Genomic DNA, 26,878 nt, shown 5'->3' with positions numbered 1-26,878 from the left:
AAGTCATGTTGGTTGAGAGGAAGGCGGACACAGAGTTTTGTTGCTGTCTGTTGGATAAGAACCTCCTGGTCGATATCAGCTCCTACTGCAAGTCAGAAAAATCAATCCAATGATAAATGAAAAGTGACCAATGTGCTGGGAAATAACTTATGTTTTGGCTTCAGAGGAAATTTTAGAAACAGTGCAAAGTGAAACATAAAAACAAACTATGAAGAGGTTCATGAATTTCCCTCTGAAGCTGATAGCCATATTTTAGCAGATGGAGCTCCTACCATTGGCACAACTCGGGTTGAAACAGTGTGTCCAGGAAACCCTATGTTAAAATGCAATGTGTTGGGAATATTGTTCCTCTATTTGCTTGAGTTAATTTTTCAAATTAGTGTACTCTAGCTCAGCTGTGCTCTGAGGGAATGAAAAAAAGATTGGTAGAATCTGATGGAGAACACTGGTCAGGCAGGCCACATAGAATCCCTGGGGATGGTGGTTCCTGATAAATGGGGGAGGAGGACCCGAGCCAGGTTTGGGCTGGGCTGGAGGAACATAAAGATGGGATCTACTCACAACTCCCAAAACTGAGGGGTCCTGATAACACATTATTTCACTCTCAGCCATGCAAATTCATTATTTTTATGGATGAAATAGCTTTAAAAAACTAATTTACATGGGAATGTTAAAATATTTATATAGAGATTATTGGGAATCCCCTCCTAAAGCCCAAACATAAAAACTACCAAAAAAAAAAAAAAAATTCTGTGTAGGCTAAGATTGCAAATGACTGATGGAATATAATTTAAATTAAACATGAAAAATATATTTCCTCTTTAATAAAGATCTAAATTATACCCTTTTTAGGAGGCTTCAGAAATGAAATTCAACTATTTAAAAAGTATAGAGATGCCTTTAGAAAATAAACTTTTCTTTTGCTGTATCATATAACAAAGAACTTTGATGAGAATAAGTCCAAAGTTTTTAATAATCAATTACACTGATGTTTCTAGGTATTATGGAGAACACCTAGAAATTAAATCTTCATCTTTGGCAGACCAGAGGGCTATTATTTTTAGGTAAAGCAATTAAAATCTGCTTTCAATAAATCACAAATTTTGCAAGTTAGCCATTAACAGTAAGTGCTTTTCAAAGATGGGCCCAATACATAAGAAGCCAGGAAAACATACCTGCATTAGTTTTGCCCATCAACTTCTTATGCTGGCCTCAGGAGATGTATTAACAGCATTCAATATTTTAAGTAGGCTGGATGTGGTGGTTCATGCCGGTAATTCCAACACTTTAGGAGGCTGAGGTGGGAGGATGGCTTGAGGCCAGGAGTTCGAGACCAGCCTGGTCAACATAGTGAGCCCCTCGGTCTCTCTGAAAAGAAAAAAAAAATTTTGGGTATCCCGTGGCTACCTCCAAAAACAAACTCCAGAGGAAATGGATATTTTTTTTGTTTGTTTCATGTGTTGGGATAATGGCTTCTTTTGCAGTTACTTACAAAGCATTTAAGGGTCAGTAAAAATATTTTTTCATCCTTAATAACATGAATTCTCTAATTTGTACGTGATATAATGCTAGATATTGTGCCAAAAGGGTTACATAGACATAATCCATGCCCATTTTCAAATATACTAATATGGAGAATAAGAATCATTATTATTGTAGTAATTATTATTTTAGTAATAGTAGTAATAATCGTAACAATTACATCAAACACTTATTAAACGCTTTTTATGTGCCAGGTACTGTGCAAACAATTTCTACATATTAGCTCTTTAAATGTGATCATGAGCCCCATGAGTTAGGTAGCATTACGTCCATTTTATAGATGCAGAAACTGAGCTTTGAAGAGGGAAAGCAGCTTGTGCAAGGCCATGCAGGCAGTCATTGATAAGGGTGGGAAGCAAGAAGTTGAAGTCTGAGATGTAAGTTCACAGACACAAGTACACATACATTTACAAGATACTCGTATGACATGTGGGGTTGCTTGAAATAGATAATTGATTTTCCCCAGCACCAGAAAGTGTTTGGACAGATTTCAAAGGGATCTAGTACTTCTTTAGAGGACTGCCCTGTGACATTTTTCCGTGTGATTTTTCTGCCTCTTGTCTTATACTTTTGGCATTTCTTCTGCTTTTAGAGGCTATGAGTCAACAGCATATTTTTAGTACCTCCTGTGTGCCTAGAAGTGGCCCCTGACTCAATAGGAGTGTATAACTACCATGGGCCAAATCGATGTGCTTTCCTGTCAGCCAGGGGAGTATGGAAGAACACGCTCCCCTGATTCCAACAGAACTTGCTGCCACTCTGATGTCTTCATTGTAAGGTCTCTAAATGAATGTTCAAGAAATTCATGTTAAAGGCACGTGTCATATGTGTAACTTGTAAACATTTGTGTACTTGTCTCTGTGTCCTTACACCTCAGGTTTCAACTCTTTGTTTCTCACCTTTACCAGTGACTACCTGTGTGCTGTGTGGCTTTGGACCAATTGCTCTCCCCCTCTAAAGCTCAGTTTCTGTATCTGTAAAACGGATATAATGCCATATATACATAGATATAGATATACATACACACACAAATATATATACACATATATATGTGTATGTACATATACATACATATACAAACTGAAATACATAGTTATATAAATATTTCAGTTTAAGTCTCAAAAATCACTGAAGAGTATTTTATAATGCCCTTTGGCAATTTTACCTGCTGCCTTTGCACATTCTGGTGAATTTCTAAATGGAAGTCTGACAGAGATTAATCTTTTAATGCATCATAAATAAAAAAGAAAATCACAGAATGATGTAACTGGAGAGGACTCTGGGTATCTAAAGTGTTTCATGAAAGATTAATGTCCTTAATCTGTTTGTGTTTTGGAAAAATCCTCCATGGTCAAATAAAACTTGGCAATGTTGGATTGAAGTCAAATAGGTTTTTTTTTTTTCCTGCAGAACTTCACAGTCTTTAATATGCTAATGTGTTTTGTGAATCTACAAGACAAGGAATGAAGTGTTTCAACACTTACTTTACTCAGATTCTCATTTTGGGACAGGCTGGTCAAGCTGAGTCAGCTAGTCTGTTCTCCTGATGGAGATGATGGCTGATGCCTTTTTGAGAGCAAGAGAGTCCTCAGGGGAAGCAAGGATATATCAATTGCTCCTATTTCATGCCAAGGATCCTCAGTCTCTAGAGACTCAGAGAAGGCTGAAAGGCTACCCTAGGCCATCAGGGCTACCATTCATTGTGACCCAATGCTACAGAGAAACTCTGAGCTCAGTGCAAAGGAATGACCAGCCCTTGAGAATCAGGAAAATTTATTTGTTCCTGACCCAGTCCACTGAGGACATACAAGGAGTGGGGCGGGGGAGTGTCACCAGCTGTGGTTACAAGCCAGTGTGATTCTCTTTCACTAAGAAAACTGGTCCCTGTGAGTTTAGGTTGGTAAGCACCAGGTTAAAAAATGTTTAGGCCAGGAGTGGCCACTTACTGCAGCCGGGGTGACAGAGTGAGATTCTGTCTCAAAAAACAAACAAACAAACAAAAAAACAATGTCTTCTACTGAGAACCTCTCAGAAATCTTAATACGAAAGTGTGCATTGTGAAGAATGGGAGTAGAGTGTACAGGAGTTTTAAAAGCTACTTGGTCATGAAACTCTCGCTTTGTGCAGGATTTGAGGGGCACTAATATTCTGAGGAAAATACTTTGGGAAACACTGATCTGATCCAAACTTCTCATTTTACCAGCAAACAACTGTGGGGCCCTCTCAGTTTCCTTTCTCCATCATTGTGACAAATTCATTGGAATTAATTCAATTAAAACTGGGATCAGTTTTGAAGAGATTTATTTAGCAGGTAAACCTCTTTCGTACATTTCGAGGGAATTTTGAGTTTCCATAGTCAAAAACCACAGATCAGTTTAACCAACCTTTATGGAATATCACCTATGCCCAAAGACCCTTTAGCTACAGTGATGGTCTACAAAAATATAAACTGTAATTCTTGCAATACAGGAGATTAGTAATAATGGTAAATATGATGAAGACACCGTGAATAGGTAACATTTATTGAATGCCTTTCTATTAGGCACTTTACTAAGTATTTTAATCCTCCCAACAATGTATGAGGCAGGGATTATAATAATTCCCATTTTATAGTGAGGACCCTGAGGTTAGGAAATTATCCTAACTTAAACGTTAGGTATAAGCATGAATAGAAAGGTGTTATCAGCCTATAAGATATTCCTTTATGAGTGATACAAGTGCTATATAAATTCAGAGAAAAGAAAAATAGTTTCAGAGAGCCTTGATCAGTGAGTGTGAAGTATGTGGTGGCCCAGTTACTGTGTGGTTGCCCATCTCTCCTCCCTCTGGGGATCAGCACCCCCTTACTTGGGAAGAATTGTTTTCCTTTTCACTGTGAGGTTCCTTCTGGCTATGCGGTGGGGCATACTGCCTCAATCTAACCCTGTTCCTGTCTTTGAGAACCTTGAAATTGGAACCAAGGGAAGAGGATTGCCTCTTGAATGGTAATTCTCTAAAATCTAGTCTGAGATGCTGATGCCTAGTCCCTGGGTCTGTGGAAGGAGCTGGGCTGTGAGAACGGAGAATGCTGTTGATGTCAACAGAGAGGCAGGTGCTAGGAGCAGAAAGATGGAGGCCGGGAGGGTTTCTGGGCATCTCTGAGGCTTGGGGGTTGGATCATTGTCTTCGTTGCTGGAACAAAGGACTTACCATACCTACTCTTCTGGGAATGAAACTGTCCTGCTTTGCAAAATAAAATGTCATTAGAAAGAGATCTTAAAAACCCCATACCATAGAGATGTGCACAGATCCCTAGAAGTATTCAGGTTCTGTCTGTTGGGTGCTAAACCAAGACTCTCAAGTATGTTCTAAAGAGAAACTGGTGTGTGTAGGCTGTGCACTCCCAGGGAGATAAAAAATTAGGAACTTTATGGGTTGGGCTTGGTGGCTCACACCTGTAATCCCAGCACTGTGGGAGGCCAAAGCGGGTAGATTGCTTGAGCTGAGGAGTTTGAGACCAGCCTAGGCAACATGGTGAAACCCCATGTCTACAAAAACTACAAAAATTAGCTGGGCGTGGTGGGATGTACCTGTAGGCGGGACATAGGGAGAAGGTGCAGTGAGCCATGATTGTGCCACTGCACTCCAGCTGGGTGACAGGAACTTTATGGGGAATGGGATGTTGGAGACTGAGTAGAGACTAGAGGAAAAAAAAAACCCCAAAACAACCTCCCCCGACTTGCCATATCATTCTTTAAAAAAAAAAAAGTTAATTGACAAATTAAAATTGTATGTATTTATGGGGGTATAATGTGATGTTATGATATATGTATACATTGTAGAATAATTAAATCCAGAGAATTAATATAGTCACCTCAAAACCTATTTTTTTGTGGTGACAACATTTGAAATTTACTGTCTTAGCAATTTTGAAATATATAATGCTTCACTGTTAACTACAGTAACCATGCTGTGCTGTAGATCTCAACAAAATGTGCTTCCTGTCTCAACTAAAACATTGTACTCTTGACAACATTTCTCCATTCCTCTCACCCCCTCCAAAAACACCTATTCTTTATGTTGAAGAGAATGGCTAAAAAGTCCCAGCCAGTTTCAACTGACAGCTTCAGTGTTTTCCCCATCACATTTCAATGTTATTAATAAAAAGGGGAGGGGCGATATATAATTCGGACAGGCTGAAAGTACTATTGTAACCACTTTCTTGACTTCACAGAAAAAGTCCTCTTGTTTTCATCTGTAAAATGGGAACTGCATGAATACCATTCTTCTTTTCTTCAGCCTGCAAAGAAAAAACAGATGCAAAGCCTTTTATCAATTGCAAAACGGTATACAATGTGTGTTATTACTCACAGTTGTCTTACGGTGACCAAACACTTTATAACCCTGTGGCGAGTCAGCCTCACTCTCAGGAAGTGAACAATCTTTGGGGAAGGAGAAGCTGCAGGATATTTCAGGATGGTAGCCTTGGTGGGTCCAAAAATTCTTTGAGAGAAATGGGAGATAGAACTTTCTTCCTGCTTTGGGTTTTATCCTGTTAGTCTTGTCTCTCTTCACTCCTATTTTCTATGGAGAATTTCCTGGTTTTGGAGTTTTGGTGAGTTTTATGGAGAGGAGGCAGAAAATCTTTAGCTCCAGCAGAATGAAAGGATACATGCAAAGGAACCTAGCACAGTACCTGGTACCCAGTTCTCTTTTAACTTGGTTTTATTCGTTCACTCCTGGTAGGACATTAATAAGGGTTTTGGCCCCCTCCTATTGAAAATGATTAATTCAGTTAAGAGTCCAGACAGTGTGGACAAATACAGGGTAGGACAGCAGGAGCTGGGTAGGGAGGGTGAGAAGGGCGGGAAGAATAGGGAAATACGTGTCTTCTGTGTTGCTGCTGCTGTTGCAACCACCACAACAAACAAACAAGGGGAAAAAAAAAGAATTGTCCATACCGGAAAGTGTGCTGTTTTGGAAGACGCTGGGGAAAGTGTGGATGGCTCCAGAGGGTCCTGTTGGATTGAAGTCTGACAGTGGTGATTCCCTTCAACAAATGGTCGTGGTGGGAGGGTACACACACAAACACACACACACACACACACCCACACGCAGCGCCCAGCCTCCGATTTCAGCGCTGGCAGGAGATAACCATTCTCAGCTCGCCTTTCCAGGGTTATTTTTGGCTGGGGCTGTTCGCTGATGGCAAAAGGTTTCAGCCCCCTCCCAACTCCCTCCCTGTCCTTGTTCTGAAGAGAAACTGGTGCGTATAGGCTGCGCACTCCCAGGGAGACCTGGAGAGGGGCCGGGCGCGCGAGCGGAACCCGGACTCTGCCCAAAGTCTCGCCTTCCCGCCGGCTGTTTTCTGGCGGAGGGTGTGCCCCGGAGGGCGGCGATAGCGGGGGAAGGCTGGGGCCAGGCGCGGGTGGAGGCGTCACCGGGGTCGGGCTAGCAGGCCCTGGAATCGGGCTTTTGGGACACCCGAAAGTGAGTCCAACTTGGGAAGAAACTGAGGGCACCTCGGGCGGTCTGGCAGCAGAGAAGGTGGGCGGGAGAAAACTGTATAGGAAGGCAGAAGCAAACTCTGCCAAGGGAGTCAGTGAGCGGCCTTGCGGAGAGGAGGGGCGGGAGGTCCCCCGGCGGGCGGGTGCAGGGCGCAGGGCGCCGACCTGCTGGGGAGGGGGCCTGGGCACGAGGCGGAGTCCCGGCGCGCAGCCAGGCTGGTGGGGGCCCCCCGGCAGGCTGCAGATTCCCTCGGGCTCAGGGAGCCGCAGCAAGACCGGCCAGGAGGCGCCATGGAGGGGAGTCCCATCCCGGTGCTGACGGTGCCCACCGCGCCCTACGAGGACCAGCGGCCGGCCGGCGGCGGTGGTCTGCGGCGACCCACCGGCCTCTTCGAGGGCCAGCGCAACTACCTGCCCAACTTCATCCAGAGCGTGCTGTCGTCCATCGACCTGCGCGACCGCCAGGGCTGCACCATGGTGGTGGGCAGCGACGGCAGGTACTTTAGCAGGACGGCCATCGAGATCGTGGTGCAGATGGCCGCGGCCAACGGGGTGAGTGACCGGATGCCCCTCGCTTCCCGCCGCGCGGCCGCCATGCGCTCTCCTAGCCCATGTCCCCCGACTGCCTCCGGGCCCAGTTGGGAGGCCCCCGCCCGGCTCCGCTACCTCACTCCGGCTTCCTCACCCTCCAGCGTCCCACCGCCGCGGCACTCGCAGCCTCCCTGGCGCATCCCAGGCACCGGGTTCTATTAGTACTCACCGCCCCCAAAAACCTTGAGGGGTCTTCGTCATTCCTGGAGCCACTTCGGGCGCCCGGGACTCTTCTCCGACTCTGGCCACATCCTGCACCTGCTCATTTTTCTTTCGGACATTGTCTTGCCCGGCCCTGTCGTTTCCAAGGCAATTCCGGGTTTTCCATATTGTTCCTAATACGTTCACTGCCCACCGTCCCCACACAATCTTCTTTCGCGGGCTCCCAACAAAGTCCCCCTGGCCCATGCCCTTTTTGCAATAATCTCCCAATCCCCTAAGTCTTAGCTCTGCTTATTTAACAGTAGTGGTGTCTCAGAACACACACACACACACACACACACACACACACACGATCCCTGACATATTTGGCAAGAGTGAACCCTGAAGGTTTTTAATATTTTGGTTATTTAACCCGGTGGAATTATTGAATGATTTATTTAATTAGGGTAGGGATGGAGTGGATCAATTTGTTTGATGTTAAACAGCCTGAGCTCGCAGTTCCCAGGAGGCATATCTCTAAATGGTCTGAAATGAGATTTGCAGTGGTTTTCTTAATGCAATTCCCAACTTCTCTCCAAATGCCTTTTGGCATTTGACAACATTTCATGCCTCTTCCTCTTTCGGTTTGCATCCTTGTTTCCTCTCCCTTCTCCCACGACCTCAGTAGTCTTCTTTTGCAATCCAGAATCTCAGACTTGGGATTTTTCTCCCACTGCCCCTTTCCTCACTGTCCTGTAACTAGAAGCATCTTTTGGTATAGCCCCATATCCCAGTTTCCTCTTTCCCAAGTCCGGCAGCATCTCAAGGACCTCTACAAGAGGGATACCTAATTTCAGGGGTCTCTGAATTATCTGTGGAAAACATTGTCTAAAAAAGTAATTTCATCCTTATTCATGCAACCAGACCCACACTCATAGAATTTTTCTTTAATGGAAAGTCTCTTGCAGATGTATAAATGACTGTTAACATATTTAAAAGCAAAACTGAACAATTCCCTGGCATTTGAATTTTCTCCTTCCTTCCAACCCTCTCCTTTTCATTTTCTCATTTATTATTAAAAACATTTTTAAAGGATCTCCATGCTTCATATTTATCTACTATAATTCCTCCTCCTCAGTGTCGCAGGGATGGGGAAAGAAGATTTTTTTAAAAAACATAATAAAAAACAATTGGGAGAAACAGGGCCAGTGGTTTTGGGGTGGGTGGTGGAATTGTGATTTTTGACTCCAGCAGACAATGATGCTGGAGATACGGGGTTTGTATTTCTCTCTGGCTGCTCACTTGGGATTGATGAAGGTTGGCTAGAATCAGGGAGTTGAAGAGAGGTTGACAAATGGTTTTTCACTCTTTTCTGACAAGGCTGTTCCCATGGAGTGATGGAGAATAATGAGCCTTGGGAGAGCTATGGGAGCTCTCATACTCCTTCCCCAGCCAATTTTTTTAGGGAGTGAGAGAAACATGGCCTGTCCAATACTTGTGTGTCAGGATATTTTTGAAGCTACAGTTGTTGATCTGCATGGGAAAATTTATGTCTTATTTCTTGGCCCACTTTACCATAAGGACTCCTCAGTTTCTTACTTCAATGGGTCTTCTATGACAAACACACTTTATTAACTCTAAGAGTGAAATTTATTTTAGCAGATAATTAGCATAGATCAATTATGCTTAAAATAGAGTCACATTTAACCTACTAGCTGTTATAAAGGACAGATGACAAATTAAAATCCACGTAGAAGCATCAAGTCTTAAATAATCTGAAAGTACTACTTCTAAGAGGGGTGGGCATGGGTGAAGGGAATGGTGGACATATTTCAGAATTTCAAACAGCCAATTTTAACCAATCTTTTCCTCATTTTCTTCTCCTTCTTGGGGTCTTATGCTAAAGTGAAATGAATAGCCATAAGGCTGGCTTCAGGAGAAAGACGGTCTAAAATAACTGGATAATTGTAAACAAAATTGGTCTTGAATGATTGAAAATAGATAAGAATGTGCTTGTCTCCTGATTTGGCACATTGAGTTAGACTCAGGAGTACCAAACTTGTATTCCAAATGCTTTGATCTTTTTGATAACCTATTGGATAGTCATAAATAGGCTAGAAAAATAGAAAACTAGAATTTATTTTCTTTGAACTGACAAATCTGACCAGTGGGCTGCATTCTTTGTGTCTGAAAAATCTTGGTTTTAATTGAAAAAGTTAATTTTACAAAGCAATTTTTTAAATTAAATTTCATTATTTTTTTTGAGACAGGGTCTCGTTTTGTTGCCCAGGCTGGAGTGCAATGGCACAGTGTTGGCTCACTGTAGCCTTGACCTCCCCAGGTTCAGGTGATCTTCCCACCTCAGCCTCCTGAGTAGCTGGGGCTATAGGTGCACGCTACCATGCACAGTTGATTTTTGTGTTTTTACTAGTGATAGGGTTTCTCTATGTTGCCCAGTCTAGTCTCAAACTCCTGATCTCAAGAGATCTGCCTGCCTTGTCCTCCTAAAGTGTCATGAACCACTGTGCCCAGCCTACAAAGCAATGTTCTATGAAAAACTATAGTTACTCTTTGATTATGTAATTGCTGGAGGAGAAGAAAAACATGGAATTTCTAAAATGATGAACTATATTACTTACATTTTAATATCTCATAAAGTTTGAAATAGACATTTCAAACATAAACATGTATAAAAATTTTTATAAATTAAAATATACAATTAAAAACATTATAAAATTTTATTATAAAATTGTAGAATCAAAAAACATAAATATAAACCATTTTTTAAAAAATTTATTTTGGGATTTCCCAAGGAGTGATGGAGAATAATGAGCCTTGGGAGAGCTATGGCAGCTCTCATACTCCTTCCTGGGCCAACTTTTTTAGAAAGTGGGAGGAATATACCCTGTTCAATGTTTATTGTGGCTTAGGATATTTTTGAAGCTATAGTTGTTGATTTGCTTCAAACTTTAAAAAATTTATTATAAAATTATGGGATGTAAAAAAATTTATAAAACTCAAATTTTCAAACTTTCAGAAAAGCAGAGATGAGATTAATGGCACTCATAGACAAACATAGAACATAGATTGTAAACATTTTGCTATATTTGTGTCATGATTATTTTTTGCTTGTCTTTGAAAATATATGAAAGAAAATGACATTTTGCCCCTAAATCTTTAGTAGAGATTTCTAAAAACTAAGAAGATTTTCCTGTATAGTTACAATATCATCTTTTCAAACAAAATAAAAAATCGTTTTTTATATCATTTGTTACCCAGTCCACATTCAGATTTCCTCAGTTATTATGAATTGTCCTTTTAGTTTTTGAGACAAAGTCTTGCTCTTTCACACTGCCTGAAGTGCAGTGACACAATCATAGCTCATTGCAGCCTCAGACTCCTGGGCTCAAGCGATCCTCCTGCCTCAGCCTCCTGACTAGCTAGGACTATAGGTGCACACCACCACGCCCGGCTAATTTATTGTTTTTGTAGAGATGGAGGTCTCACTACGTTGCTCAGGCTGGTCTTGAACTTCTGGCCTCAAGTGATCCTTCCAGCTTGGTCTCCCTGAAATCTCTTTTGTGGCTGGTTTGTTCAAATTAGTTTCTTCTAATCAAGGGACACACATTGCATTTGGTTATTTAGCTCAATACTTTTTTAACTTAGAAAGTACCCTCACTCTTTGTTTATATATTTATTTAATGAAATTGACTTGTTGAAAAACTAGTCAGTTGTCCTGTAGAATATTTCCCCTTCTGGAATTTTCTGGTTGCTTTTTATGGTGTCATTTAACTTTTCACTCTGTTTTCTGTTTTTCTGGTTAACTGGAAGTTAGTTCTAAAGGCTTTTAGGCCTGCTATAACAAAATACCAAAAACTGGATGACTTATAAACAACAGAAATTTATTTCTCACAGTTCTAGAGACTAGCAAGTTCAAAATCAAGGCATCTGCAGTTTTGATATCTGGATAGGACCAACTTTTTGGTTCATAGATTAGCCTTCCTGCTCGGCCCTCACATAGTGGGAGAGACTAACTAGCTCTCTGGGGCCTCTTTTATAAGGGCACTAATTCCAATCATGGGGGCTCTGTCCTTATGACCTAATGACCCCCTAAAGGCCCCACCTTCTAATACCAGCACCTTTGGGGTTAGGATTTCAACATATTAATTTTGGGAAGACATACATATTCAACCCATTGCAAGGTTTAGTTAGATTCAGGTTCAACTTCTTTTTTTAAAGAATATTTCATAGGCAATAATGTGTATTCATATCCCATCATTAGTGATGCTGAGATGATCACAAGGTTAGGGTGGTCACTGCCTATCTCCTCCATTATATTCCCCCTTGGGTCAAGTCAGTAGTCTGTGACGTGAACTTTGTACTATGTATATTCAGTTATATTCTGTATCAATATCTACTTGATTGTTTTAGCATTTATTAATGATCCTTGCTTGAGATGAGTAATTCATTAGGGGTTTCAAAATGGTGAATTTCTAATTCTCTAATTCTATCTACATGTTTTAGCTGGCATTTTTCTATAAGCAGATCATTTTCTTCACAACTGGGTTATTTGGCTACCCTGAAACATAGTTCTTTCTGAAAAGGCAGAACATATGTTTATTTTTGTCTTTTCAAAATTACTGGTGTTTGGAGTGAAGATTTGGTGAGTTACCCACCTTCACAGGTGACAAATGAATTTTGTCTCACTTTTGCTTTTTAAAATAGCACTGTGGATGCTTGGATTTTTATATTTAATTTGAATGGATTAGGGAATAAATGAGAAGATAGTTTTTATCTGTTTTTGCAGTTTTTATGTGGCTATGTGAACTTACATTTAAAATTTTCCAGAAATATTTTAATTCCCCTTTAAAAATATAAACTATGTCATACTATAGAGCAAAAGAAAAACTGATCATGTAACGAGTAAATAGTATAGTTTAAATGAATTGTGGTTAAGCTTAGTTGGTAACTAATTAGTTTTTTATTTTCTTTCTATTTTTATCTGCTTCAGAGCCTCTTCAGTGGTTTAGATCTTCTATGTATCAAATTATTCTAATCTCTTAAAAAGTTTAAGAGCTAAAATACAACACAATGACTACAGGAATGCCTTTGTCCTTTTCTGGGTGGGTACACCTAAGGCAACTTCTTTTCCTCTTCTTTGTTCTCTTCTTTCTTATTCTTAAATTACCTTCAATATTGGACAGATGATAGCACTGTGCCTGCCTCAAGATGTTTCTGACATTTTCTTTCTTTCTTTCTTTCTTTTTTTTTTTTTGAGATGGAGTCTTGCTCTGTCACCCAGGCTGGAGTGCAGTGGCACGATCTTGGCTCACTGCAACCTCCACCTCCCAGGTTCCAGCGATTCTCTCACCTCAGCCTCCTGAGTAGCTGGGGTTATAGGCGTGCGCCATCACACCCAGCTAATTTTTTTGTATTTTTCCTAGAGACGGGGTTTCACCATGTTGGCCAGGCTGGTCTTGAACTCCTGACCTCAAGGGATCTGCTTGCCTTGGCCTCCCAAAATTCTGGGATTACAGTTGTGAGCCACTGCGCCCAGTTGTTTCTGACCTTTTCTACAAGTCTTCTTTCTCTGGAGATGACATTTTGTAATACCACTGTTCATAGATGTTTCTCTGATGATGAAACTGTTCTATAATCTGCATTGTCCCGGCCACTAGCCATATGTGACTACTGAACACTTGAAATGTGGCTAGAGCAACTGAAGAACTGAATTTTGCATTTTACTTAATTAATTAAAATAGAAATGCAAATAACCATAAGCGGTTAGTAGCTACCATACTAGACAGCCATGATCAAGAATTTAGCATTTAAAATAGATTCTGTTTTGTTTTCAAAAATGGAGGCTGACTGTTACAACCCAAAAGAACAATAGGTTAAATTAACATAAATCACCAAACACTACATACACATTTGGGAAATCCAAACCAGATTTCTTTCTTGTGATAACCACACGGTCTTTTGACTTTAGCCTTGAAGGTAATGGAGTATGGCAGAAAAAACCCTGTATCAGCGGATGAAAGACTCACCTTCTTTTCCTAGCTCTGCCACATATTGACCAAAAGAGTCAAAGTCCATTCAGATGGTTGAAGGGCCTTGGAATTTTGTTTTTGGTTTACACACACTAGTTGGAGGGCAGATGCGTTAGCCTCTTGAAATACCCAGAAACCACTTAGGTATGACAGCATCATTTAATTATCCTGGGAATCAGATGAAGCACTGCATATGAAAGCATTTTGTAACATTGATAGCACTGGGAAATGTAAAGAACTTTTACTGAAATATAAAGGCATATGGTCAACTGAATATACCTCAGATAATTATGATTTGACTGTATGTATTGAATATAACCTGTAGTGGGCCCCTTGGTAAACAACTTAGTTTTGTTGCAAGTTTTAGCCAAGAGAAAATTTGTTGACTAGTCATGCCCTATATTGGCCACATGATGAGCAGCAATGTATTAGCATGCAGTGCACCTTGCAGAATTGAAGAATGTCTCAGTGTCTTGTGAATAGGAAGTTGAAATACAGTGGTATGCAGAAGGCTGGCTCAGTCGGAGCCTTGGATTGTCCTCCGGATAGATGTTTGTGCAGGTTGTATTTGATTCCAGTTGGCCATGAGAAGCTGGTTGCTCTAAAGAATGAGAATATACTTGGTTTGGCATTTACTAGAACTATCTGGGGAACAAATCTTGGCGTGGCCCCCAAACCAAGCAACAAAGATTTGGAAGTGGAGCAAAGTGGGATGTGGTGGTGGCTCGGGGAGGGAGAGAAGGAAGAAGGGTAGAAGTAAAGGAAGGAGGAGAACCTGTGCTTCAATACCTAGGGCTTCTTTCCTGGAATGGATCTGAGAGTCTGGGATTGAGTGGCTAATCTAGAAGGGAGAAAGAACTGGGTGGTGATTGCTTTGTATTTTCTACTGGACTTCACTATAGAATAGGTGAGTGGAATGGGCTACTATAGTCCAGACATTAGGGAGGACAGGTTTGTGATACATTAGAAAACTTGAATGAGCCCTTCCATGATTCTCTCTTCCCTCTTTCTGCTTCCCTTTCTGAATCCCCATCCCCAAGTTGTGGAATTAGCAAATCTATTATGTGAACAACAGCAAACTTACCAGAGCCCTTGGCTCCATCTAGCTCCCTGTTTGTGTCAGTTCATTCTGGATGCTTTTAGTCTGTGGTCTTCATTCACTCTTTTTATGGGGAAGTAGAAGGAGTGGGAGAGGTTGTGAGAACAGCTGGGTCCTCCCAGTTGCTGGAGTGGTTATTTTAAGCTTTGTTTAATGTGTCCAGAGACCCAGATGGCATTTTTAACTAAGCTGCTTTATTAAATCTTGTGATAAAGCATAGTGATGTTTATTGAAAAGGCAGACACACATCAGCAACATTATGCGTGAAACTTGCTCTAAGAATTTTCTATAAAACATCTGTTCTCTGAGCCTTTTGTGAACTCTGGAAGTTTGCTAGTTTCTATACAGACTTGAGGACAAGAAGTTGGAACTCACTTTTGGAGAAGTCCAAGCATAGGTACTGGAGTCATTAATCCTAACTCTCTCAGTTTTAAGGCCCCGGATACCCTTCTGTTAGACAATAGTAACATGAACAAGCACTGTAATAGCATTTAAACAAGATTGTTTGGAAATAATGGACAAGAAAAATTAGTATAAATTGTTCAGGGATTTTAAAATTAAAGATAAAAAGCTAGGGCTTCAATGGCCTGTGTCAGCCTATAGCCTTAAGAGTTAATTCACAAACATTCAAGGTTTGGCCAGTACGCCTCCACTACTTCTACTTACCACAGTCAAAGGGACATTTTTAGATTCTTTCATCTGATTTGACTCTCTTAGTTACAAATAAGAGGATATCTAGAATATATATGTGACTCATTAAAATGAAAATCCACCTTCTCTGAGTCTTCAAATATCTTTCACATCTTACATTTTTAGTGACATCAACTTTTGGAGTCATGTCTGTAGTTGTATGAAAAGAAAAGTTTCAGGAACATTCAATCTCAAAAGTTCTTTTTCTTAGTCTGAAGTCATGGAAGCATTTGAATTTTACTTTCTCTTTTTAAGTTTGGACTAGTAGGTATTTTGTATAAATATATTTAATTGTTGCCTTTGTATTGTTTTTCTCTAGTAAACATCCTGGGTTTTAGCTACCAATATCCAGTTTTACATTTAGGGATTTCTAATGGAAAGAGAAAGGAATCTGAAATCAGAGGACAAGAATTTATTCTACTTGACAAAACACATACAAAATACTGGAAGGAGAGTTTTACAACAAATATTTAATATCTATGACATGTAAAAAGGTTTTCCAAATCAAGAAAATTCAAACAATTCAATACAAATATCATCAATAATAACACATGAACAGGTGGCCAACCTTATTAATAACCAGAGAAATATAAATTAAAACAATCCATCAACTTGTAAAAAAGGATGAAATTACCCAGAGTTGGTGTAGGTGTTGGAAAATTGTCATGTTTGTATACTGTTCATAGAAGTTAAATTGATACAACTTTTTGGCCAGGCAATTGGGAAGTACATATCTAAATTAATAGAGTAGTTGTCTTAACCCAGGAATCTTTTAATCTAAGAATCTCTATTGTAGATTTTTCTAGAACAAATGTACAAACTTCTGTGTACAAGGGTACTCACTGCAGCATTTTGCTAAGGAAAAACTCAGAAAAAAAATCTATTATGTTCAACAGAGAACAGGTACATAATTTATGACACAACCATACAATATACACCACAAAAATAAAGGATATAAATTTATATGTAGTATGAAAAAGATGTGAATGATAGCTTGTTAGTGAAAAACAGCAATGACTGGAATATTGTGTGTAATGTAATCCTGCTTTTCTCTATATTATGTAGGCATAGAAAATAGGATTAGAAAAACATACTCCAGTCAACAGTGGGTATCGCTTGGGTGGAGAGAGTGTAGGATGGGGAAGGAGAGTCCCTTTTCCTGTCTATTCCATATACATCTCTGGATTTAAAAGATCATATATGCATTTGCATTACCTTCAAAATTAAAACAATAATGAAGACAAAAGGAGAAGCTTTGGATTTGAATCATGATACTATTGTTTGCAACTTACATGACCGTGGAGAAGTCACCTCCTGGGGTTTATTTCCTCATCTATAAAAATAGGGAAAGTAATAATACTTGTCTACATATCTTCTAGGGTTGTTGGGAGGACTGAATGTGATGATGGGTTACAGCATTATGAATTATTTTATTTATTCATATAATACAATTATTATAAAAATATTTTGCTCTGATTAAAATAAAAGAAGGATGAGTTCGTGTGTGTGTTTTAGTCCCAGTAGCTTTACTAACCAGAAGGCGCCTGCTGATGTGGTGATCACAGTTGCTTTGGTGCAGCTTCCTCTTGACTTTTGGCATTTCTCCATGCTGCTAGCTAAGGCTGAGGTGGTGACTGCTGAACGTGTGATCTCCTCCCCGTCCCAGCACACATTTTTGTGCGTACTCCCACTCATGCACACACACACACACACATGCACACTCTATCACAGTACATGAGGTGGCAGCAGCTGCTTCAGCGTAGACTTTCACACAACATAAAGGACTTTTTTGGTGTGGTCTGTGCATTATTTCCTGTTAAGCATGAGCTGAGTCAGTGCCATGCTTTTCCATCTGAAACCTTTCTGAGGCTCAGGCTGTGTTAAGAGCAAACCCTCTCCCCTCCATGCCCAACCCATGGCCCCCTACTGAAGCCAGATCTTAATCTGCTCATTTCATGAGGATTTTCAAACCGAATGGACTGGGCCATGTGAGAGATTACTGAAAGGAACAGACCAAGCAGAGGCTAAGAGACTCCACGCTAAACTGCTGAGTCGTCTGAAAATGCACAGCTGCAGGAGCTCACGGTGCTTTAAAGTACTTTGGCAGGATGTTTGTTAGGGAGCCTGTTCCTGCAGCCCTGCTGAATGTTTGGTTAGGAGGCATAATCTTTTTTTGGACAGGATCTCCCAAATGTAAAGTGATAGATGCTAATGTGGAATATAATACAGAAGATCCAGCTTGGCTGTCATAAATAATAGTAAATTGTTTAATCTTGCTGAGTTGTAAATCTATGATTGCCAGAGGTCTTGAGTTCACTGGAACATAGTATGGGGGCAGGGGCACTTAACAAATAGGCAGTTATTATTTTCCAACCAGACAGAAACTGGTCTGATGGAATTCATCTAAAGATGCATACAAATGTATTTTAATTAATTGTGACAATAACTCAGAGAAAACACATGGCCCTAAAGAGGCTGAGGGTTTTTTTTGTTCTACCTATAAAGGTATATGTATATTCACCTATATTCTACCTTATATATAAATAAGAGAATGAGTTTCTGTTTTGGGGATATGTATTTATGTGTATCTATATAGGTAAATAGACACATACATAATTTCTGTCTACCTATTAAGGTGCGGTGCCAGATGGAAAGTATTTTTAAGCATTTAGATAGTTTGTTCTATAGCATATGTGTGCACATAGCCTCCCCATAAAGCTTTGTCTCTTTTCTGGATATATTTAACAAGAGGCTAGAACAGAGTCCAAAATGTCAGAAATGTTTGAACATTCCACAGAAATGAAGGAGGTGTTTCCAAATGACCTATGTTTCTATGGCAATAAATAGAACTTGTGCTGAGCTGGATGGATCAGGAGTAAGGAATTTAAGTGGTGTAAGTATGACTATTCCAGGCAGAAATCTACCTTTTAAGAACAGCTTTGTGCAGTGAGCTCAACAACATTGATCAGGTAGCAGGCCAGTTCGGCAGTGCCAGTTAGAGACACAGATGGGGACAATCAAAGAAGATGCAGGTCAGGACAAGGATGCAGACATGTACCTGTCACTACCATGGACTTCAGCAGTTTCTTAGTGAGCAGGTTTATGATTAAAGAATAAACACATCATTTATATGTAAGCATATTACAATTAATTTGCTGTTTAGTTATTGGCAAACTACATCTAGATTTTAGTTTTTAGGTTTTTTTTTTTTTTTTTTTTTTGAAACAGATTCTTGTTCTGTCATCCAGGCTGGAGTGCAGTGGTTATCCTAGCTCACTGCAGCCTTAAATTCCTGGGCTCAATGGATCCTCCCACCTCAGCCTCCCAAGAAGCTGGGACTAGAGGTGCACACCACCATGGCTGGCTAATTTTTCTTATTTTTTGTAGAGATGAGGTCTTGCCATGTTGCCCAGGCTGCTCTTGAGCTCCTGGCTTCAAGCCATCCTCCTATCTTGTTGGGACTATAGGTGTGACTCACCATGCCTGGCCTACATCCAGTTTAATTTATACCACAGTGTGGGTTTAGTCCTCAAACATGTTTTTGTTTTACATGTAACAATTTGAGGTAAAAGAACATTTTTATATTGGTCAGTAATGGTACATTTAAATAATGGAAGACTATATCCATTAAAATCATGTTGTGGAAGAATATTCAGTGACATGGAAAGATTGACTCAAGGGCAAGCAAAACGTGTCAAGAGTCTGTTAGGTACTAGACACTGTAAACTGGGTCTTGGCTGTGTTACTTCCTTGCATCCTCCATCATGTGATCTTTTAGATAACAAAACCGAGATACATACGGATTTGAGATCTTGCTCAGAGTCACTCAGGCAGTAGGTGGCAAAGTCAATTCTTAAGTTCTTTCCCATTGAACACCAAAATCTCAGCTTACTTCAGAGCACTCAACTCTGCTTTCTTGACTCAGACCCAGGTAGACCCAATGGACACTTGTAGTTCTTATCCTGGGATTCAGCTGGGATGGTCACCTCATAAAATGGCAACAAGTGGGGCCCTTTCTTGTTCTAGTGAGTCAGACTCTATACCTTAAAGATTTCAGAGCACTTCCTACGTACTGAAATTGCCTAATTACCAGGAAGGACATACTTCCAATTTTCACCACCTCCATTTTGCATCCAAGGAAGATTAGATTTCTTGATCTTCTCAATGAAATCTTGAGAAATGGGTGAGCCGATTGAAGAGCAGAACTTGGGCTGCACTTCTAGATGCCTGTGACTTTTCTGTATTTGTTCAGATATTAGGAATTGGTTGTGAAATCCATGTTGTTTTGATGCTAATGAACTCTCATCTCTCTCTCCAGCATGTGTGTAAAGACTTCCATAGGTACAGGAAATTGAGGATGAGCTCTCTTACTTCCATCTGGTCTCCATGTAACAAATCATATAACTGCACAATTACCCAAATGCAAATGAAGAAGTCCCTTGATGTTCGGATAACCACATTCATGCCTTGAGTTTGTTATTTCTTGAAATTGCCCTTATCTGTCTCCTGTTTACCCAGGGCCAACACTACTTAAGGGCTGGCACTCTGCAACCCATGGCAGCTTGGCTTTGGGGTTTCTTCCAGTGTTTTGTTTCTGTTTTTAACCGAGAAGACAGGGAACAGGCATCTTTCTGTGTATGGCTTGCCACAGGACTTATAGATGGACATGGTGGAGGCTGTGTGGTCCTGGAGAACACTTCCTCTGTGAAGCATCAAGGAAGTTTCTGTTCATTGTGTCTTCACTCTCTCCAATTCACTTGGGGAGTGATAGGGATTATAACACAGTGAGCAGAGGTACTGGAGAATGTCATGCTTAATTTTCTTTTCTTTATTTTTTCTTAAATGACATTTAAAGCTAAAAGAGAATCACAAAGGGTAAGTCTGATTTAAGAGAGTTCACACATGAAAGCAATCCTGCTTTCACGATTGTTACGTCACAGGAAAAACTCACTGAGAGTCAAAATTATGCACCTCCTCTGAGATTTTAGGTTGAGTGTTTAAATATTGCCTCGCTGCTCTCTAGGACTTTAATTTGAGCTAATTAGAAACTGAACTCATACTAAAACTAATTTAGGAAAGAAGTTGTTGATGTTCTGAAGAAAAACAGCTGTCAGAAATAAGATCATTAAAAAACCATAGTTGTATATGGCACAAAATGTAAAGGAATAGAATAACATTTTATCTTTCTTGGGACACTGGTCTAAGGCATGTGAAAGGGCATATTGATTCCCTTGGCACCTGCTATGCCCATTTTCAGGTGAAAAAGCCTAATGACATAATTTAGGTGAGGTTTAAAGCTTGATGGGAGGCATTGGTGCCATTAGAAGGACAGACATAAAGAGTTCTTAAGCAATGGTATCATGGGAAATAATTGCACATTCCTTTCTACTATGTCTTCATTTCCTCAAGCATTTTAGAAGTCATGGCTGGGTAGGAACAAATTCATCCTGAGTCTGTCTGTGTGTGTTTGGGAATGCATATGCCTCACAGATGTGTCTGCAGGGTCTGTGTGATAATGTCCATATATGTGATAGATGTGGATCCTGGGATGTGTATCTGTGTGCCTCCTATGTGCGTGTGTGTGAGTGACAGTGGACTAGGGTTCACTTTGCCCCCTTTTCCATGTGGAGTTGAAGGAAATGCCCCTTAGTGGCAGTAACATCTACCTGGGTGTGTGTACCTTCTGGAGGACTGGGTGAAGTTGCCCTTCTTCCAGCCAAAGCCAGACCCTATGGTGTGGGACATTCAGTGGGGAGCAGCAGAATGCCATGGGTTGGTCCTCCCTGGGCTGTGGTGTGGATTTCACTGCGGAATGAGAGTCAGATATTGCTTGCTTCAATGCTGTAAACAAAACTAAGGCTAATTATGTAAGTAAACCATTTTTTCCTTGGAAGGTAGCGGTCTGCTGCATTGACAGAGGATAGTATTTCTAGAACTTTTTCAGAGTCAAATGGTAGTTTAAGGGATAATCTGCTATCTAAAGATGTTTTTTTTTTTTTTTTTTTTGAGGCAGAATCTCACTCTGTCGCCCAGGCTGGAGTACTGTGGCCGGATCTCAGCTCACTGCAAGCTCCGCCTCCCGGGTTTGCGCCATTCTCCTGCCTCAGCCTCCCGAGTAGCTGAAACTACAGGCGCCCACCACCTCGCCCGGCTAGCTTTTTTTTTGTATTTTTTTAGTAGAGACGGGGTTTCACCGTGTTAGCCAGGATGGTCTCGATCTCCTGACCTCGTGATCCGCCCGTCTCGGCCTCCCAAAGTGCTGGGATTACAGGCTTGAGCCACCGCGCCCGGCCAAGATGAATTTTAAATGTTGGAGGGAGTTGTGGGATTTGGGGAAGACAATAGAATAATTTGTCATAGTTAATTTAACAAAGAAGTTTTGTTTGTAGAATCTGATCTTCGGTGGATTTTAACAATCCTCTTCTTTCTTGGCTTTTCAGGTAAAGACATAGAGCCTCAGAGAAGTTAAATGATCCTATGTCAGGGGTAGAGTCAAGACGCATACCTATGCCTTTTAACTTCACGTTGAGTGCTTTTTCTTTATACGAAAGGGCTTCCAAAAGTTATCTTTCTTTTTATCAATGATTAGATCTTGAAAGCCATACCTTTCTGATGACATTTATCCTGGGATAATTGGCAGAGAGAGGTGAACAGAAGAGAAGACATAGACACACAGAGAAGAAGGTGACATGAAAACAGAGGCAGAGATTGGAATAATGTGAACACAAGCTCAGAAATATGTGGAGCCATCAGAAACTGGAAGAGGCAAGGAAGGATCCTCCCCTAGAGCCTTTTGATGAGGCAGGCCCCTGCTGACACCTTGATTTTGAATTCTGGCCTCCAGAAATATAAGGGAATAAATTTTAATTGCCTTTAGCCACTAAGTTTATGGCAATTCGTTATAGTAGCCTTGTGAAGCTAATACAAACTTTGTATTAGGTTGCAAATTTTGCATTCATTTCCTAGGACTTCCATAACAAATTACCACGTATTTGGTGGTTTAAAACCACAGAAATTTATTCTCTCACAGTTCTGGCGGCCAGAAGTCAAAATTAAGCTATTGGCATAGCCACACTCTGTAGATGCTCTAGGGGGAGTCTGTTCCCTGCCTCTTCCAGCTTCTGGCAGCAGAATACATTCCTTGGCTTCCTGGGTTTGTGGCTGCATCACTCCAATCTTTGCATCGGTCTTCATATCTCCTCTTCTTTGTGTCTATTCTGCTAAGTACAAAGTGCTGCACCTTCCGTGATGGAAGTGGCCCAAATTAACCAATCTGCTACGAGGTAGCTGGCTGATCACTTGGGGAATGGTACCATAAGAAGACTCAGTGTTGGTCCCTGCTGCTGGTAGAGTAGGCACTCTGCAGTGGCCATAGCCAGGTCAGCCTTGGTGAGTGAAAGTCCATGTTGTTGAGCCCGTGCATAGCCTTCATGCCTGCCATGACGGCCATGGTATTAGACCGTTCTTGCATTGCTATAAAGAAATACCTGAGGCTGGGTAATTTATAAAGAAAAGAAGTTTAGTTAGTTCATGGTTCTGAAGGCTGTACAAGCCTGGTGCCAGCATCTGCTTGACTTCTAATGAGGCCTAAGGAGCTTTTATTCAAGGTGGATGACAAAGTAGGAGCAGGCATATCACACAGCAGGAGTGGGAGCAAGAGAACAAAAGAGAAGGTCCACATACTTTTAAACAAGCAGATCTCATGTGAACTCAGAGTGAGAATACACTTATCACCAAGGGCATATGGTGATAAACCATTCATGAGGGATTTGCCCCCATGATCCAAACACCACCCGCTGGGCCCTACCTCCAACACTGGGGATTACATTTCAATATGAGATTTGGAGGAGACAAACATCTAAACCATATCAGCCACTTTGCTCATGAGCCCATTCGACAATGACAGGAATGGCTGGGGGAAAGACACTCATTGACATCCACAGAACTGGTCATCCTATTATTAAAATCCTCCTCTGCCTAGGTCACCATTTGGTGAGTGTCCATATGGGATACAAATATCTTCACAATTTTCCATGTCTTACCTTAGAAGCCCCATCACCCACTCTCTCACATCTCCTCCAGTACTTAGCCCTCAGATGATAGGACAACATCCAGCCATACCTCTTCTTTCTGGTATTGATGGGTTAATGAGTAGATCTCACATAGGTAAAATTTCCGTATATCTAGAATTTAATCTTCTGTTAATTCTCCAATTATAACTAAAATATTTCAGGTTGAAACTTTATTCAAGTGTAATTACTCACTTTAACCTTCTTAAACAGAATGCATATTGCCTTTTCAAAAATAACTGAAATTTAATAAGATCAAAATTTATAATCTCTCCTACTTAACAAACTTTACATGTTTAGTTCTGCATTTTTCTAAGTCCTTGCCCCAAAGTGGACATAATTTTATACTGTAATAGCATAAAATAATTTTGCATCTGACATTTTTGATTTAGCATTAAACTATTGCTTGTGTTTCTTTCGCTACTGCTTAAGAAAATGTGGGTGGTTGTAATAAATAAACCTGAAACGTAGGCAATTTTTATTGCCTTAAAAACAATAGAATGTTATTTCTCACTCACACAATAGTCCAATGAGGATGTCCCTGGTGGGCAAAGACTGTTGTCTACCAAATGGGATTGGGACCCAGGTTCCTTCCTTCTTGTGACTCTGGCATTGCCTAGAGCCACATGATTACCTGTACTGAATCTGTAGGAAGAGAAATAAGCAGTGTAGAGATGATATATCTGTTTTCTAATATCCTCAGCCTAGAAGAAACACACATTACTTCCGTTCTCATTCTCATACTAGTTTATCACCCATTGTCCAAATGCACCATGTGGCCACACCTAGATGCAAGGGTGGGTTAGAAAATGTAGCCCTTGGCTGGGCAGCTGTTCCTCAGCATTGACTCTGCGCTATGGAAGCGCATCCTAAGTTTTTGTGGACTGCTATCCCAGTCTGTCACCACTATACAATCTTCATAATTTTCCCTTTAAATGGCTGAGAGAAAATTTTGAACCAAAGTTACAATATTTTTCAGATTCTTGATTCTCCAGACTTATTACTTGAGGGCAGTGACTAAATTATATTCAGTTCTATATCAAAAGGTTCTTCCATATTACCTGTTTCCTGGTAGATACTCAATAAAATGAGTTGAATGACTACATAAATTTTAGCAAGACCATATGGAAAATAATTTATCATGACTTTGGATAATAATGTGGGTGTAATTATTGTCCTTTCTCTTTCCTGACTTGATTAATAGCACCACTATCCATTAAGTTATTAAAGGTAGAAAGCTGAGATTATTCTTGACTCCTTTTCTCACTGCTCCTATATGAGTTGGTTATTGCAGTGTAAGAAATTACCATGAAACTTAGTGGCTTAGTTGGGGCTTGATGGAGTCTGGAGGATCCACTGCAAGATGGCTCAGTCACTTGGCTGGTAAGGTGGTGCTGGCTGTTAGCCTCCCATCTGATCTTCCTCCTTCCGCTCCTTGCCTCTTCAAGGTATTTTTCCCAGAGCAAACATTAATCATTCATTTTTTCCCATTGATTCAACAGATATTTATTGTATACTTACCATATGCCGGGTTTGTTCTAGGTTCTTGGGATATAGCAGTGGAAAAAAAAAAAAGTCCTTGGGTCTTATATACAGTGGGGAAATAAACATATAATGTAGAAAATTAGATGGTAATATGTGTGAGCACATATATTTATTATCTCTCATCATTTCTATGAGACAGGAGATGGGTATTCTGGCTTGGAGACTCATATGAAGTGACAGTTACATGTTGGTATGGGTTTGGTGGTATGAAGGCTTGGCGGGGGCTGGAGGATCCACTGTGAGATGGCTCAGTCCCTTGGCTGCAAGGTGGTGCTGGCTGTTGTTGGCCAGCCTTGCTTCATCTTCACAGGGCTTCTTGAGCGTCTTCATGACATGACGGCTGGCCTTTCCCAAAAAGAGCAGTCTAAGAGAGCAGGGCAGAAGTGTCCATGCCATTTATGGCCTCACCACGGAAGTCACACACAATTACTTCTGCAATATATACTGATTACACAGATCTGCACCATTCAGTGTGGGAGGGGACCACACAAAGGCACAAATGCCACAAGGCAAGGACCACTGGGGCCATTTTGGAGGCTGTTTACCACAGCCCCTCTCTTTCATATTTCAGTCCACCTCATATTCTGTTCATCCTCCTTCCAAAAATATATCTCAAACCAAATGACTAATTTTCATTTCTGTGGGCTCTAGCCTAGTCCAAGACTCTGTCAACACTCGACTTGAAGAGTCTCCCATCTGATCTTCCTCTTTCTGCTCTTGCCCCTCTTCAAGGCATTTCTCCCAGCGAAGCCATTCATCATTCATTCATTATTCTCCATTCATTAATTCAACAAATATTTATTGTACACTTACCACATGCCAGATTTGTTTTATGTTCTTGGGATATAGCAGTGAAAAAAAAAGTCCTTGGGCCTTACATACAGTGAGAAAATAAATAATATGGAAAATATTAGATGGCAATATGTGTGATCCAGAAAATTTATAGCAGGGTGAAGGAACTAGGAAACAATAGAAAAGTTAGGGACTTTATAATACTATAAAGCTATAGTATTATATAGGGCTGTCAAAGGTGTTGTCTCTGATTAGCTTACATTGAAACAGAAACCCAAAGGATGTGAGAGGGCAGATATGTTAATATCTGGGCAAGTATTCTTAGCAGAGGAAAAAGAAAATGCAAGGGCCCTGAGGCGAGATCATGTTTGGTGTGTTTGAGGAATAGCTCTTCTGTTCCATTGTGGCTGGAACAGAAGAGTGAGGGCGGGAGGGCAGTGGAGAATGGTAGGTGATGGAGGTCAGATTATGTAGGGCCTTGTAGACTATAATGAAGACTTTGGCTTTGTTTTGAGTTGGTGGGGGACAAGGAAAGCTATTGGAATGTTTTAGTGACTTGATGTGACTTACTTTTTAATAGGACCATTTGGGCTGCTCAGCCCATGATGTTTAAAAATGCAGTCAGGTCACTTCCACTGTTTAAAACCTTTCAATGAATTCCAGTTGTACTTAGAATAAAATCTAAGCTCCCTTAGCTATTATTATTATGTTATTATTAAAATTGACATCCTTTATTCTCTATTACAGCAGTCTAATTTCTTTCTAATATGTGCCCCACTAGTAACTATTATTATTATTGCCTATTTGTTTATAATCTGTCTCCTCTACTTGAAAATATGTAGCCTGGGGATCTTGTGGATTTCCATACTAAAT

The 26,878-nt window shown here is 40.6% G+C and overlaps 2 protein-coding genes across 3 annotated transcripts in view; one reads left to right on the top strand and one right to left on the bottom strand.

Moving 5' to 3' along the window:
• Positions 1–5,406: 5,406 nt before the first annotated feature.
• LOC117098508 lies at positions 5,407–8,295 on the bottom strand. Its single transcript, XM_033237163.1, has 3 exons — positions 7,789–8,295; positions 6,483–6,554; positions 5,407–5,821 (listed from the first exon to the last, which is right to left on the bottom strand). Exons 1-3 carry the CDS (start codon positions 8,025–8,027, stop codon positions 5,773–5,775), a joined length of 360 nt encoding a protein of 119 aa, XP_033093054.1. The 5' UTR covers positions 8,028–8,295; the 3' UTR covers positions 5,407–5,772.
• Positions 6,629–26,878, top strand: part of PGM5 (phosphoglucomutase 5) — a 178,761-nt gene continuing 158,511 nt past the window's right edge. Inside the window, exons 1-2 of one of the 2 annotated variants that reach the window (XM_033237162.1) lie at positions 6,629–6,787; positions 7,266–7,580. In XM_033237162.1, the coding sequence (XP_033093053.1) occupies positions 7,320–7,580 (261 nt within the window). In that variant the 5' untranslated portion in view covers positions 6,629–6,787; positions 7,266–7,319. The other variant, XM_033237161.1, reaches the window with a different exon arrangement.

Source organism: Trachypithecus francoisi, unplaced genomic scaffold (assembly GCF_009764315.1).
Source record: "Trachypithecus francoisi isolate TF-2019V2 unplaced genomic scaffold, Tfra_2.0 Lachesis_group16, whole genome shotgun sequence".
Lineage (NCBI taxonomy): Eukaryota > Metazoa > Chordata > Mammalia > Primates > Cercopithecidae > Trachypithecus > Trachypithecus francoisi.
Note: the sequence above shows the minus strand (reverse complement) of the source record. Positions and strands in the feature narration are given on the sequence as shown.

Bases quoted from the DNA above. Each gene is read 5' to 3' on its own strand.
- LOC117098508 (XM_033237163.1), bottom strand. From the start codon at position 8,027: ATGGGCCAGGGGGACTTTGTTGGGAGCCCGCGAAAGAAGATTGTGTGG. The intron at 6,555-7,788 runs GTGAGTACTAAT...CACCACTGTCAG, and splicing joins CCTCAAGGTTTTTGGGGGCG to ACTTCAATCCAACAGGACCC. The intron at 5,822-6,482 runs GTATGGACAATT...TTTTCTTTGCAG, and splicing joins CCAAAACAGCACACTTTCCG to GCTGAAGAAAAGAAGAATGG.